Raw genomic sequence first — 16,340 nt, forward strand, 5'->3', positions numbered from 1 at the left:
AGTGGGTTTGCAAACATTTCGAATTATATGATATTGTATGTAGCAATAAAAATAAATATATAATACGTTTCCTCATTAACGTTGTATCTTTGTGTATCAAATTGTAATCGTGAATTTTTAACGCTGATTAAATCTTCCACGTCCCAGAAAATATTTAATGACTCACCCTGCAAATTAAATTTTGGTGTTCAAGTAACTTATTTGCCCTGAGATTGATTAAAACTCCAGTTTACCATCAAAAGTTTAATTAGTTTTAAACCGTAAATTAAAAAAGCTAAATTGCGATTTCGAATTTGTTATTTTTTAGTATCTATCAGTTATCACGTAAGGCACATGCGCTTGAAAATATGTATATTCTGAATTTCAGCGAAAGAATAAAGTAACAAAATATAAACGAGAATGGCGTAATATCGAGTTCAGAGAATTTGTAATCTATCGTTAGATGATGTTAGTCGGTGTTCGTCTTGGAACATGAACTTTGCTTCCCTGGAACGTCTTCCGTTTTACGCAAACCGTTTTCGTGCGAGCATCGAGACACATACGGAGAAGGGGAGAGAGAGGAGAGGAATCTTTCTCATCCCCCGAGGGACGATGTTCTCGATATCTCCGGTAGGATTAAACGCGCGGATGTTCTCTCCGGATGCACTTTTGGGACTCGGTGAAGAGAGAGCGGTGACACGCCCCGACGAGACGCGTCAGCTGTTTCGTCTCTTTCTCAAGCGACACGAGCGGCATTTTCTCAGCGTTTTACCGCTCGAAGGTTGTAAAGCCTAATGGAACGCCGCGGGCACGTTTAGCGACACACGCTACCGCTACATCGATGTCGGCGTTTAAATACAAGCGACAATAAAAGTCCTTCTTTCCGGAAAAGTAGCGCAGCCTCCTCGCGCAAACGAGACGAGGACGAATTGCCGCGGTCTGCCATAGCTTCGAATAACTCGCCGAAGAAAGCGATTCTCTCGTTGCTCGTAAATTATATAACGTGTTATTCTGTAAGGGCTTCCGATACCTACCTATCCACATCACCGTGAACTATGGGAAGCCAAAAGCGAGGAAGTTGCCGGGAAAAATATACGCGAATAATTCTTGCCGGCTGTATTCGGCACAAGTGATGAATTCTTTTACGAAAAATTTCGTATTGATTCGATGAGGCTTCTATATATTACGCAAGGAAAGAAATGTATGAGTAATGATAGAACATTAATCATTTTATAATAAATCCGATATAGAGTGCGATGTGTATATTGTACAATATACATATATTGTTAAATAGATACTTTAAACGATAATTACACATACATAAGGACAAGATTTTAAATAGAAATTAGCTGATTGATAAATTAAAATTGAAAAAGAGATTGAAAAATTGATACGATTAGATATATATATATTATATAAAAGTCTTTTGAGAAAATAATCTTTTATTTGAAAGATATGATTAATTATTTCCACAAAAGCCTATCTTAATAAAAGATACCTTGTAAGTATTTCTCACAAGGTTGTGTTGCTAAATGTCTGGTTTTGTAAATTAAAAGATTTTTCTTAAGAAATCTTATTAAGAGATAAATACATCGAGAGTGGAGACATAAAACCTAGAAGTTAAAACTAGTGGATTTAAGATGTTCATTTTAAAAGCGAATAGGGATGTCTAAATATATACAACACGCGCGACGCGTATGCGTGATAGATTAAGCTCGTTTAAGTAGAAGAAGATAGAGAGGGAAAGACAGGAGAAGATTATCCAGGCGTTAATGACGATCCGTATGGGGATCCGAAACTTAATTAAACGAAACTTTAAGCGAGCATCGGAGAGCCTTATCGCGCGATACGTTATATATTCTAATGTTCTCATGCTACACAAATTTTATGCAAATGTAGAAATTAAGAATATTTTTTAAGAATAAACCGGAAATCTTTTAAACATGGATTATTTATAAAATTCTACACCAAGAGTCTTTTTATATATATTTAATAACGATAATGCTCCGAAGAATTTTTATAATACGAAATTATATTATTTCCATATTGTATCTCGTAATCTTGATGGATGGTGAAATTTTGCAATTTACTTTGCCCAAGAATAATTGAAAAAGCCATCGTGTATTATATTGCGATACACACAATAAATTTTCCACGTATAAAGAAAATTTTGTACGATACAAATTTATGAAGACATGCATACGACTTGTCTCGAGTCAATGTTGAAATCCGATTAGAGATTTTGCATAATCACGACAAGATTAATTGTAGAGAATTCTATTTAGAGTCATCTTTACCGCTACGAATACATTTAATCATATAACACTAACAATAAGTAATTTCATCTCCATAAATATGAGAAACCTTGAGAAATGCAAATAAGATTAACTCATAACCCTGGAATACGTTTAATCACACAACTTGAGGGACGTGGCGTATTTCCTAGCGTGGAAATAAAATGTGAGAGCAAAATTACCTTGAGATATATCAGATTATATGAAATTCTGATATAAAAAATATTATAATATTCTAATCTACAACTCGCGTGTACATATGTGTACGAAAATTAATTTGCGGAAAATAGTTCAATTTCTATCGAAAATAAATTTCCTATTTGTCGATTTCGGTAACGCAGAGCTTCCCTCTCTCACCCTTTTATTTCGATCGCCTTACGAGTTTTCTCGTCATTCCCGTTAAAGGCATTATCCTGTATAAGAACAACTATTCAATGAGAGTCGAGTCAACGTCGCCAGTTATCCTGATCGACGGGAAGCGGGCGCTTGCGTGATTACAACGAGATTATCTCGATGGAGGGAAGGGTGGGGAGGAGAGAGGAGGGGAAAGAGCTTGGGGAGAGGTTTGTACGACGTCGCGCCGCAACGTCCTCGAGGCTTTGGCCAACGCTCGGAATCATCCGAAGCATCTAGTCTCCGGCCGCGATACACGTCGAAGAGAATTCAAGACGGCTCCAAGTCACATCGGATTACATAGGAAACTACGCTTCGCGGCGGCGCGAAAGGACGTCTCCTTGCCAACGCGAGGCGCCCTGTTAACAGCCCTCCCTTCATCCCTCATATATTTTTACTATATGCATATTTTTCTCCAGGTTTTCCTGGGGCCTCTAATTTCGAATACAAAAAAAAAAGCTCGGAATTTTATATTAATTAGAAAATAATAGAATGATATTTCTCAGATATATTGAACAAAAATGTAATTGACGGGAGAATTTTGAAAATATTTAAAAAGTATCTTGAAGGCTTTTATATCTCTAAATTTAAATACGTATATAATCGGGTTTTGATTACGAGTAACATAAAAAAATATTTATTCGCTTATTGCGAGTGAAAAAAATTCCGACGCTTTTAAATCTTCGTCCTTCTTCTACTAACTTTTCACTCGCCAATAAAAATTTACTGACATTTTTCACTTACCTTTACTACGCTTTCGCGAGCTTTTAAAGATGCTGGAAAATTGGTTCGAAAAACAAAAATCCGCGCGAGCAAAAAGGCGGACAAAGACATCGCTTCGCGATGATGCCCCCGTAAAAGTGGGCGAGGCATTGCCCTCCCGTGAACTTTGGCAGATGTAGGTATCCCAGCCAGCCGCCGAATCCTGAAAGGAGGCGAGAGTGACCTGTTTTGCGTCTCGCTCCTCAGGGTTGTACTCTTTGCAATCTCGCGATCCTCCCGCTTTCCCTCCCCCTGCTTCTCCTCCTCCTCCTCCTCTCGACCCCGACGCGAGACGAGCACATCCGAGCCGCGCCGAGCTTCCACGATGAAAGGGTGCGAAAGGGAGAACTACCCTTCGTGTTTGCGAATGCGCGCGCATTCGCTCGCGTGTCAGCGACTGCGTATATGTAGCTAAATATATGTGTGTGTGTCTGTGTGTGTGTGTGTGTGTGTGTGTGTGTGTATAATCTGCGGGAATGCGCGAGCTCTCTCATGTAGGTCTTCGGGGTTTGTACCACTGGACGGCGAATGAAAAATGAAGTCCGGAGCCTCCGGACTTTTCACGCGGTTGTTTGCGGAAGGAAGGGGGTGGAGAGATCGCGCGAAGGGCGCTTCTTTATATCCGAGATGTATGTATACGATGTCGTTCGAAACGTAGGACGGAGAGATGGATGAAGGGAACGGGGGAGGGAGATGGGGAATGAAGAGAACGGAAGGGAAGAGAGAGGGTTGGAACCGGCGCTCTCTCATCTCGCGGATTTCTCTAACGTCGTCCGATAATAACCGCTTTTAACGATAATTGGCCTTGTCTCTTCTGACAGGTACCGGGACTGCGGATGGGATTTTAATAGAAGTGTCGCGCGCGCGCGCGAATGTGTGCAGGCTATCTCGTGTGTCGGGCTGTGTTAGTTTTCTTTACGAGAGACGCGATCTCCATTATATATTGGTGTGCACTTTGACGTGCCTTTGTATAGTTTTTAAACGCGAGAGTTTTCACGGAAAATATATACCGCGAACTTTTCCGTACACGATTTAATCCCTTGCTTAGCATCATTCAACGGAATTTTATAATCGTGAATTGATTGACACACACTGATTCAACATGAGCAATTGAAGTGGAGGAAACTTTCGAAATAAAGCTATATGTATGCAGATAGAAAATGAAACATTATATACAGTATATAGGGCAATCGTGAGGAGAAATGGACTGGAACTTTCAATAGTGTGTTGATCGATAGTCACTTTCAATATAATATATTAATCATTGGATTTCTAACATAATACATCAATTGTTGGATGATTCCGAACAAGCGTGTTTGGATAGGTAAAGCTTCATGATTCGATCGTTACTTTGCTACAAGAACGAGATTGTTTCATTTAACGTCAATTCTAGAATAACAGAAAGATTCGGAAACGAATAGCTACAGCGATAATCGTATAATCCAAAAAAATATATATACATATAATATATCGTTATCGCAGATTTTCTTATCTCTTTTTTGATTTTAGATTTGATATACAAATTTCGAATTTTTGGAATAATAATTAGCGTTTAACTGCTTCTTTTGCTGTAATTGCCATAATTGTGATAGTGTGCGGGATTCTCAACGTAAAGGAGCATTTGTGGCTCCCGTGATTAGACGTTCGATCGCGTTGCTCCGCCGCGAGAGAGAACGGAGATGATCCTCCCTTAACGGAGAACGCCACCGCTATTTCCGCGTAATCTCGTAGAGCGCGAGAGCATCAGATTATTACTATACGGCGATCGGTATTTCGGCGAAAACGTGTCGGTAGGCTAAAACTTTACCCCGTTTTCTATCTCCATACGTCTGGATCGCTGCCAGGGGGTAATTTTAGCTTTTATTCGACGCTCAATAGTCTATTTTAATTCCCGTGAAAGCGGAGCATAAAATGTGACAGACGGCGCTGGATTTACATAAAGTTTACGTATCCGCGTAACCGGCGGCGAGAACCAGTAGCAGTGTCTCTCTCTATATAAGCGTGTCTCCCTATATACAAGGCGTTCCAAAAATCATTGCGTGGTCCCTTCGATGGCGGATCCCTCGACTAATTTGGAATTGATTTTTTTTCATCGAGAATACCGAGGCAGTGATTTTTAAATCTTAAACGATAGAGGAGGAAGTGAATCCCGGGAAGCCGAGGAGACAACTTTTTCGATTAATTATTGGTTGAGTTTACTTTAATAGAATTTTAATTTTAATTTTAATTTTGATTATATAAAGATATATGATGGAAAAAAAATGGAAATTCTCTTTGCAACAAATAATGATTTTCTTCAATATATTGAGGAAAATCTGCCTTTAAAGGGACATGGTTTTGGAGTATCCTATGATCCTAAAGTTTAACTATGTATATGTGAAACATCCTATATGTGTACAGGAGTAATAGCTGCTTCTGCTCTCTCCAATCAGACCGCAAATCGAATCGACTATCGAACGCGTATTGGGATATCTGTCAAAAACCACGACCCACCGTAATGAACGTCTCTTTTTGTTAGCGTGTTCGACTGTAAACCAGTACATTTCAGTTAAGTATTCCCGAATAACCGACCTTCCGCTGCGGCGAGCCGCAGAAACATATGATCGGATAAAATACGATCGACGAAGTTTAATCAAAGAATAATCAAATCGAACTTCGCAGCTAATGATTAGATGAAAAATTTATGTAGGATAATTTATTGAAAATATAAAAGAAATCTTAAACGAAAGAAATTCCTTTTCGATTGAACTCTATCGCCGATAATCTTTTTTCTCAAGACTCTCCTAAAGAAAGGTGCAACCTCATTTAATTACGTTCTTTTAACAATTTCTCGCAACGTGATGGAAGAAATCTATGACCGGAAGATTTTTTATAAATTCTCGAACGATGATATTTAGAATAGTTTGAAAAAATTATATACATTTTTTTACTAAAATAGTTTCGCGGATTTATTACTAGATAAAAACGATAGTTAGCACGATAAGTGATCGTCTGTCTTTCTTCGGAGAAGATCAGAAGAAAGAGAAATCTCAACCAATCATCGCGATGACAGTCTTTAATCGATTAGCACTTCGTTATTATGCTTTTGGACCGGCGTTGATTTAAACCCCCGAAAAGCTTGTCGGCGAGTCGGTCCGGCCGGACGAGACTCTAACTCTTATTAATGATTAAACCACACCCCGTGATGAGTCCCTGCCAAACTCACGCATCTATGACAGTCCGGGAGGCGGACCCGAAGACGATTTTCGTCGGTTGCTATTGGCTGGATGTTCTTAAAAATAGTCATCTCGGGGTGTGACTGTCGACGGCACACACATGTGTAAACGCATGTAAAATATTCCTACTCGCGTCTCTCTGTTGGCGAGATGCGAGCGTGTGCGCGCCTAAGAAGAGATGCCATGTGGCGGAGGGACCGATACTACACGAGAAGGCACATCTTCGCTCCGTGATCTCCGGCTACAAGATTTTCGGATCTGTCGCGTCTGGTCCGACGACCGGCTCGGTTAGTCACGCCGGATTCGTAGGGAAGGAATCTGTCGCGCCGCCGGTTCAAGATCGACCTTCTTCCTCCCACGCTATCGAGTTTTGCTGGAGCGCCGATTTGGAATCTCTTTCAAGTTCAGTGCGGGATTTATCTTCTTTTTTTTTTTATCGTTCCCGCAATTTCTATTGGGAACAAAAGTGCGTTACCCGCGAAAAAATGCGCGATCATCGAGTCGATTGACGCGAAGCGTTTCGTGCTCCATAAAATCCCACAATTCAAAAAACGTCGGAAAAACGAATTTTTCATCTCGCGGTTCATGATTGACATTGCTCGGATGGTGCACACGCAGTCATCCGATATACGAAGATTCACGAAAAACTGGGCAACGATAAAGTGAATTAAGTAAACTTAAATAACGAGCGACAAGGGAGGAATCTGTCCAGTGGTTTTAGCGAATCGGAGCGGAAAATTCCGCGCCTCGGGACGAAACCGGCTGGAAGCGACTCGGACAAGGTTAACGAGAAAGTTGAAGGAAAAGGAGTTAACTATACCGAATATATAACGCGTCTGTGTCCTCGCTGAGACCAGCGATTCATTATCTTTTCCCGAAAAGCGGCGACAGCTAAATGGGATAGAGAAAAGAGCGCTGTCGCGATTTTACGGCGGATATCTTTGGCCTCGATCAACTTCGTCTTTGATCAATTTCTTCATCTATATTGCAGCTGTATAACCTCTTCATCTATATTGGTGCTGTATAATCTGGAAGGGTCGTATCTTCTGAATATTGATCGATATTTAACGGACATAAGCGATTGTTTGATGGAGAATCTGATGATGCTGGTGATTATACGTATGCATGTACACACGTCACCCGAGAGAGAAATTTAATTAAATCGCCGCCGAAGACAATTTCGCGCGTGATGAGGTCGCGCGAGATCGAACACGTGGACGATCGGTGCGTTTTGGCTTTGAGCGACCGGGTGCAGTGACAACTCCGCTTCCTCTCGACGAAACTCCGTGAAATGATGACCCTTGTGACGGACGCGGTGCCCTACGCCTACGAAGCTACCGCGAGATCGCCTTACGACGGTTACCGTCATCACTTGCATCACCATCATCACCATCATCATCATCCTCATCCCCACCGGTATCGGCGTGTTTACGCGCCGACGGAGTCCGAGTACCTGCAGGAGGGATACATCGCCACCCAGGTGGACACGGATGATCGCGCGAGGCTTATCGGCAATAATGTCCCGGGGTCAACCGGTTCGTTGAATTATCGCAACGATCGAGTCAGGTGAGCGTTCACTTTATCTGGGCTAAATTCTCGTATCATGTTTGACATGTTTGAGCGCTAATCTGTACTATTAATAAAACGAAATGAAGAGAAGTGATAAAAGTCATTACGATAAATCCTGCAGCGCATTCTTTCAATATGTATTTTATTGCATTTTTGATGGAATAATAATAAAAACTAAAATATTAGAGTATTATTATAACTAAAATAATAAAGTATAATTTTTAACTAAATAAAAAATATGATTGATTATCAATAAAATTAATATAATTAACATCTCTATTAAAGCTAATAAAATATAATTAATAAAATATTAAAATATAGTTAAATATAAATTATTAAAAATGAAAAACAATTAAATATATAATTCATGTCTTTCTCTCCCGAAATATTCGACCAATTGAGAAAAGTGCATTTAAAATTGTTATTTTATTTTAGAAACTCCTTTTTTTTTTTATTAAAGGACAACTCTTTTCCCATTTATACAATATGCAAATATACAGTAGTGTATAAAGTTTTATTGTATGAAACTCTATTATAGCGGTTAAAACGATTTAAGTCAGCTTATTCCTTTGTAGCGGTTTCCATTTCCGTCAGTGCATCGCAACTTCATAGTGTTTCGCTTGTATTCGTCTGTAGGTGTACACATTATATATAAGCTATTTCATGAAGTGTGGATGTAACTTTAGAAGCGAATTTAGTACACGGAAATAATGAAAGACATTCCAACGAGACATCCCGTATATCCGCATGTACATTGCGAAGAACCATTTGAACGTTGTATTAGTCCGCAAAATATACGGCTCATCGTGAAATGAGAAAATTATTTTATTATCGATATAGCAATCAATATTTCTCTCTCTTCGGAACATATTTGATTCCAGATATGTGTGGAAGCATCTTCCAAAAAATAGCAATTCAAAACAAATAAAAAAATGTTTTAAAAACTGCGTCTTGCAAATGTTTACGATTATTACTGATTTTTCAGTGAAATCTTACCATCATTATTAATGGAGCATAAGACGGAGGAGAAAAAAGGGAATGTTTTCACTGAAAGTCATTGATCTTCAGCGAAATCTTATGTCACTGGTTTAATCAGTGACATTTCCACAGATTTAGTTTTAAAAAAGTAGATATCTGGAATAAGAAATTGACGCATTTGATATATACTATCGAAAAGAATTTGATACCTTTATCCGGCTTGAAATATAGCGGATTTTCACAAGAGAGTGTGACACTTGATGAATTAGCGCTTTCAGAAGCTTCAGCTTCTGATGGATACACTCTCTAAAATATGACTAATTGCACTTCATTCGCGAGATGCCACGTGACAAGATTGATCGTCTCTTCGAGAGATTCTCTTTTTTTTTCACTTTTTTTGTCTTTCTCCTTCACAACATTTGTCGCATAAAATTGAAATCCATGTGATCGAGTTTGAATTACAATACCCACTTAATCTGCTATCATCCCACTATCTACTGTTCTATCATCCTACTATAGTATAAAACTACGAAAAATGCTTTGTTGAATAAAGCATATAAGATAACAGAGAGATACGATGCTTTTCAAATTCCTTTCAAATTATGATAAAGGTTTCAAATATGATTACATGCTCTGTCATTGTCTATTTGCGTTATCTACTTGTAATATGACAATTTTTTTCACTTCACTACATTTTGTATTGTACGATGTGTTAACAAGATTAAGATCAATCTCTTCGAAATTTCCATACATTTTTCTTACTTTATACCTTTATAGTATCGATTTCATTGACAAATCAGATTTATTTGACAAAAACTGTATTACTATTTAAATACAAAATCGCAGTATATCATTCTTGTATCAGTGTAATAACTTTAGCCTAACGATACATTCGTATAATAACAAATAATGATTATATACTGTATATAAATTACGCAATAAATTTTGTTTGTGTATTTTTTATTTTGTAAGTATTTTTGATATATAAAATCATATTATTTTAAAAAGTTCAAATTATTTTAAAAGTTTAAAAATTTTCTTTCTTTCTTTATCTATCTCTCTTGCCGCGTTAAAAATTATTCTTATTAAAAATTTAATGAAATCGATTAAGATATTAATAATAATTTAGATATTAAGATATTATATAAAAGTACGTAAGAGTATCTTCGATTACATAAAAGGAATTTGAAAAATACATCATTATTTGCATTTTTGCGTAACATTTCTTCTTTTCCCCTATAAGAATCGTTCTCTTTCTTTTTTCTTTTCTTCGGAAACTTGTCTCTCAATATTATGCGTTTGTGTCGAATCGAGAGAAGCAATGCAGGCCAGTCTGGTATCTTTCAATGTATGTGTGAACCCGACGACGGCTTTACCGCGTATTAAACCATTTTCACTTCGTTCATCGCGTTTCGCCTTTACCCCCGAGGGGAGGTAATGGGGAGAAAGGGGCAACGTCTCTTCCTCGCGATGCGAGAAAATACGCTCGTCGCGGGACCACCTGGAACGTGTCCAATCGCGGAAATCGTCTCGTGATGGACCTACGCGGCTGTGTCCATTATTAACCGCCGTCGCGATAACTAAAGGATGATTAAGGCAAGAATCCGTTCGCTCGCTAAATGCCTATGCCGGACCTTTCAGCGTCCGTTTACGTCACGCGGTTCTTACACCGCTCGGTGGTGCAACAGTTCGTCTTCCGTGGAACGATGACATACGCATGGAGAATTTATATGGCGATATAAATTCGTACATGTGTACATATATTCGCGGATAAAAGCATAACGTTGTATTTTCTTTTGCATCGCGCTACATTATCTTGAAAAATAAATATTTTTACAGATAAAAGGTATGTAGAGGTACTGATGTATCAAATTTATTTTTGGGTTCTATAGCTTGAAAATAAAAATTAGAATTTATAGATATTTATTGCAGAATGTGCTCTCTATTCGATCGTGTTACAATTTTGATAATATTATATTTCAAATCTTTTTTTAGCAGATATACTTTTTCACAAACGGACGAAAGTTGAAATCTGTGGAATTGATTTCAAAAACTGACATGCTTATTGAGAACTACAGAAATATAACGAAATATGACAAAGTATAATATGAACTGTATGATATTATATATCGAATTTAAATTAAAAGATTGCACTTTTTTCTAATTTGTTTATAAAAATAATTATTTTTGAATACAAAATCACGCGGTCTTTTTTCTTTTTGTTTTTTTAAGATTGAAATCTTTGAGAGGAGCAAGAAATTTTCTCGTCTTGCGACAGATGTCTATAAAAACAAATTACAGATCAAATCAGTCAACCGTATTTACTCATGTTCTTTGAATTGACATTTCAAAGCAGAATATTAAATTACATTGATGTACAAATCACAAAATACGTCGGTCTACACATCTACAGGAAACATCCTAACGTAATTTTCTTCATCGCCCTACGAAATAAAGATAAAAAAATTGAAAGCTTCAAGCATATAAAATAATATTATCGAGAAAGACATTTGTGTGTGTGTGTGTGCGCAGCTATTTATTTTTTATTTATTTAGATTACATAATTCGCCGGAGAAATTTAAAGATGTGCGCTATACTAGTCTCTTTGAAAGACAGCAGTAATGTCAAATTATGAATGCTACAGTTGGCAAGAAATAAAAATTATTCTATTTTTTTCAAAGATTTGATTTCTTTTTGATCCGATGAACATAAAGCGATCGACGATGCTTTCAGATCGCAGTCCCGCTACGCCCTCGACTCGGACGACACTTCGTCAGTGATATCGGCGGACGCTTCGGCCGACCTCGAGTCCGGCTCCGCGGACGCCGACGAGACCAACGAGACTAGCGAGACCAACGAGACCAACGAGAGCGAGTCGATCGAGCACGTGCCGCATCCGCACGTTTTGGACGCCGGTTCGCCGCATGGACCGCGCAGATGCCTTCTGTGGGCCTGTAAGGCTTGCAAGAAGAAAACGGTCACCGTCGACCGGAGGAAAGCCGCCACTTTGCGCGAGAGACGGCGCTTGAGAAAGGTCAGTTTCCCGTGACGATTTTCCGTTCGCGAAATATTATACGCGCTTTTTATCCTGCGTATATGCTATTTATATCTATCATTCTCTTTCTTTTTATTTCTGTAGAAATTAAAAAGAAATCTTTACATATATATTTGTTAAAATCTGTGATTTGAAAGGCTTATAGTAAATTAATTATCTCGATTCTTTCAAAAATTAAGTAAATTTTAAAATGATGGAATCGATTGTGTAATATGTGAGAGAGAGATGTGCGTCTGCGTACCATATTTCTCATTTGAATATACGTACGTTGCTGTTTTGGTCCGTCTGTAATTACTTAAAACATGCCGCGCGCGAATCGTGTTTTCGAAGTAAACAACCTCAAAGAGAGCGCGCTGACGGAAGGAAAACATCTGCGAAGTGGATCGGTCGCGACTAAGCGCCGCTTTGGACGATTCAAATGACGAATGATGTTTCGAGAGAGAATGGACCCGGGTATATTAAATCTCACAGAATCATTTGAAATTCGACACTCGCGGTGTTTACACGAGACGGAATTTTAAGAGAAATTTTTATTCCTTTATACCACCAGTGGAGAAAAGTAACTTTATTACATATAAATCTAGAGTGTTCGATATTTAAAAAAAAATGCGATTAAGCAATGACGTAAGATTTTCTACAAAATCGATATGTCTATTTCACTCATCAGTAATAATCATATATGTATATGTATACACGTATGTATATAAATATATTGTAAGAGATCGCGACGTGTCCTTGTTTACATATTTGGCGGTATGTCAATACGGTGTAGTGGGGCTGGTATGTATGCCTCACTACAACAGGTATTGAGAAGGGGAAAGGGACAAGGACTAATGCTTAGAGAGATGAAAAGATTGTTTTTATAGTTAGTCAGTCAGTTTCGTTCCTCGAGAAAGGTATATCATATGTTGTTATCCACATCAATAAAGTTCTTCTATCTTGATAGTCCTCGATAGCGATTCCATCTAATCCTCTCGTAAGACTAGTTTTCTTTATATATATATTTGCAAGATGTAACTTTTAAAACTTTTGGTACTTTTTCGAAAGAAGCCCTTACACATACATATCTGGAATGAAATATATATAACTAGTATTCAAATTCTATACATTTACAATTATAATTATACAATTACAATTATACTTTTTTACTCCTAAGATAATAAATCCACAAAAAATGAACAGGACTCTTAATTATACTTAGATATTTCTTTAACAAAATATATATATATATTATTATATAAATTTATATATATCATATATAATATAATATAAAACGTATTTTTTTAATATCACTGATTGAAGCTCCCACTACTTTGCTATATTTATAATTTTTTATTACTTTTAGAAAATACACTAATTTAAGAGAATTAAAAAGAAAAACATACGCGTGTCGTGCATGGCTATGTGTATTATTTAGGCGATTGGTGGCGTATTAATGATTAATGATGCAATTTCTATCGCAGGTCAACGAGGCCTTTGAGGTGCTTAAGAGGAGAACGAGCAACAATCCTAATCAGCGTTTACCGAAAGTGGAGATATTACGGAATGCTATCGAGTACATCGAGAGTCTCGAGGCGCTGCTGCAGGGAAATCGACCCTCCGGACATCAGGATCACCCTTCCGCCGAGAATATGGTACGTAAGACGTGCGATAGCGCGAATTAACAAGATTAGCATACACACCGGGATTAGGCTCAGCAGGGAGAGAATTTCGTATTCCAGATTCAAATTTTGTATTCAAATCGATCTTGTTAAATATCACTCATTAATTAAGATTAGCTGTCTGATTTATGGTAATTGCTGACAAGAGTTGCCGCGTATATTTTTCGAATTTTTTATATTAAATATCTTATGATTTAATAAAAGAGATTTTTGAATTAAACAAAATCATGTGAATGTTAAGTATCTTATAGTAATTGACGATATTGCAAATATGACATTGTACATAATATTATGTTGTAATAAAATTAACGATCTTTGTATAAAATTTATAAACTGGATATCTCTCTTTTTTATTCTTATATTTTTCAATCGAGCAATTCACTTAATTGAAACTCACCTTTTTTATAATGAAGATTAATGACTGTCATAATACAACGGCCGATTGATCGATGGGATCAACAATTCGATGTTCGATTCGAAAGTTTAGGCACGTATCTTAATTATCGCGACAAATTTTTTTAGCGTTTGACGAGATAATTTTAATATTAAATATTTTATACGATTTGCTAAATATCATTGCGAGATATATATGTATATATACTTATGTATGTGTCTTATATATATATATATATATATACACACATATTTACAGAAATAATAAAAATTTCGATTTGAATAAACGCGAGTTGCATACATACAATGTCGATAGATTTTTCATAACAGTGGATAAAGCCTGGTCGAATGTAACGCGTTCGAGATAACGGGTTCGACAAAAGAGAAAAAAAAACACAATTACATTCCAATTAACGTCTGAAATTGAAATGGCTCCGAGATGTCCATCTCTCCGCGATGTATCGCTGACGGTCGCTGGACGCGAAAATTAACGAACCCAGCAAATTGGAAACCTTCATACGCGATTTTATCGTTCGGATATATCCGCGTAAATTCTGAATTTTGACACAAGAATACGATATCATATTACATGTTATGAAATTATAGATCTTTAACGTTATAATATCATTGATAGATGTAAAATTATATTCCGAGTATAACTTAATTTACGATATTTGTTGACCGCAACTGCTACATTTTAATTTACAAAATTATGTATATACAATATATATAATAGGGTGTCCTAAAATGACCGAAAATCCTTTTAAGAGTAAATTCTCGGGCCAATTTGGAGACAATTTTTCCTTAGCAAGAATGATGGTGCATCAACATAATTTCCGAGTTATAAGCGGAAAAAAAGAGCTTTTGAAAAAAAGAGCTTTTTGCAAACAAAATTTTGTGGAATTTAAATATATAAAGTCTATTTTAGGGACAATTTTATATTTGTATAGTTTTATTTTACAATTATATATTTGAAAAATTACGCTCATACTTTTTTCCGAATATTTCCATATATACACGCAAATTGTACTTGCCAGATAGTGTTTTCGTTGTGGTAATTATCATGAACGACAGCGCATCTTTTTGAAAGCGAGAAACTCGAGCGCAACTCCTTTTATAGCTTCTAAAAAAAAAAAAACGATGATCTGAGCTAATGGTGTCGCGGGTCAAAAACCATTAGAGCTGGTCGTTTGTGTGCGATGCACGTGTCGGACATGTGCGTAAACTGTGTAACTCTTAAATGCATCTCGTTGCAGAAGTACAATGTGTTTTCGTTCTTTTAAATGATTGCGAAATAAATATGGCATAAAGTTTAATCGTAATTTCTCAATTGTTTTTTGTAAGGATTAAACTTTATAAGGATTGTTAATTTTATTACAGCACAATATTCTGTACAATATCATATTTTTCAATATTGTCAATTACTATAAGATACTTAAATTACAATAGGATACTTAATATGCATGGCTTCACTGAACTTAAAAATTTCTTTGATTAAATCACAAGATATTTAATATAAAAAATTAGAAAAATATACGTGGCAACTCTTATCAGCAATTACCATAAATCAGACAACTAAATTTAATTAATAAATGATATTTAACGAAGCCAACTTGTAAATGCGAAATTTGAATCTGGAATACGGAATTCTCCTCGCTTAAACAAAGTAATAGATCTAATTTCAAAGCGGATACCAATACGTGTATAACTCAACGATAAAAATTCTTTTAATGCGTTTCGCAAAGACGATCTCAAATTCCAAGAATCTCGTACGCCTCGAGTACAACCTGCTGTTTAATGTTGGATCGCGGTTGACATTCCGGTTCAGGTCGAAGGGCAGAAGGGTTTGAATGACTCCGGAGATTCAGAGGATCACATAAATTATCCGGCCTTCGTAGCCGGGGAGAGAGAAATAGGTCCGCGATCGCCGACAAGAGCGGAATCCAATTGAACTCCGGCGAGCTTAGCTTTCCTTGGGAAAATAGCGAGCTAGCTTATCCGTCCGGCGCTTAAAGTGCTTTTAAGTAACATTATCGAGCGA

The 16,340-nt window shown here is 37.0% G+C and overlaps 1 protein-coding gene across 1 annotated transcript in view; it reads left to right on the forward strand.

Moving 5' to 3' along the window:
* Positions 1-6,796: 6,796 nt before the first annotated feature.
* The window catches only part of LOC115241248 (transcription factor SUM-1), a 37,615-nt gene continuing 28,071 nt past the window's right edge, over positions 6,797-16,340 (forward strand). Inside the window, exons 1-3 of the mRNA XM_029816912.1 lie at positions 6,797-8,209; positions 11,924-12,224; positions 13,709-13,879. Of these exons, the coding sequence (XP_029672772.1) occupies positions 7,935-8,209; positions 11,924-12,224; positions 13,709-13,879 (747 nt within the window). The 5' untranslated portion in view covers positions 6,797-7,934. The remainder of the gene's footprint in view (positions 8,210-11,923; positions 12,225-13,708; positions 13,880-16,340) is intronic.

Source organism: Formica exsecta, unplaced genomic scaffold (genome assembly GCF_003651465.1).
Source record: "Formica exsecta isolate Colony F162 unplaced genomic scaffold, ASM365146v1 scaffold47, whole genome shotgun sequence".
In the NCBI taxonomy this organism is placed as follows: domain Eukaryota; kingdom Metazoa; phylum Arthropoda; class Insecta; order Hymenoptera; family Formicidae; genus Formica; species Formica exsecta.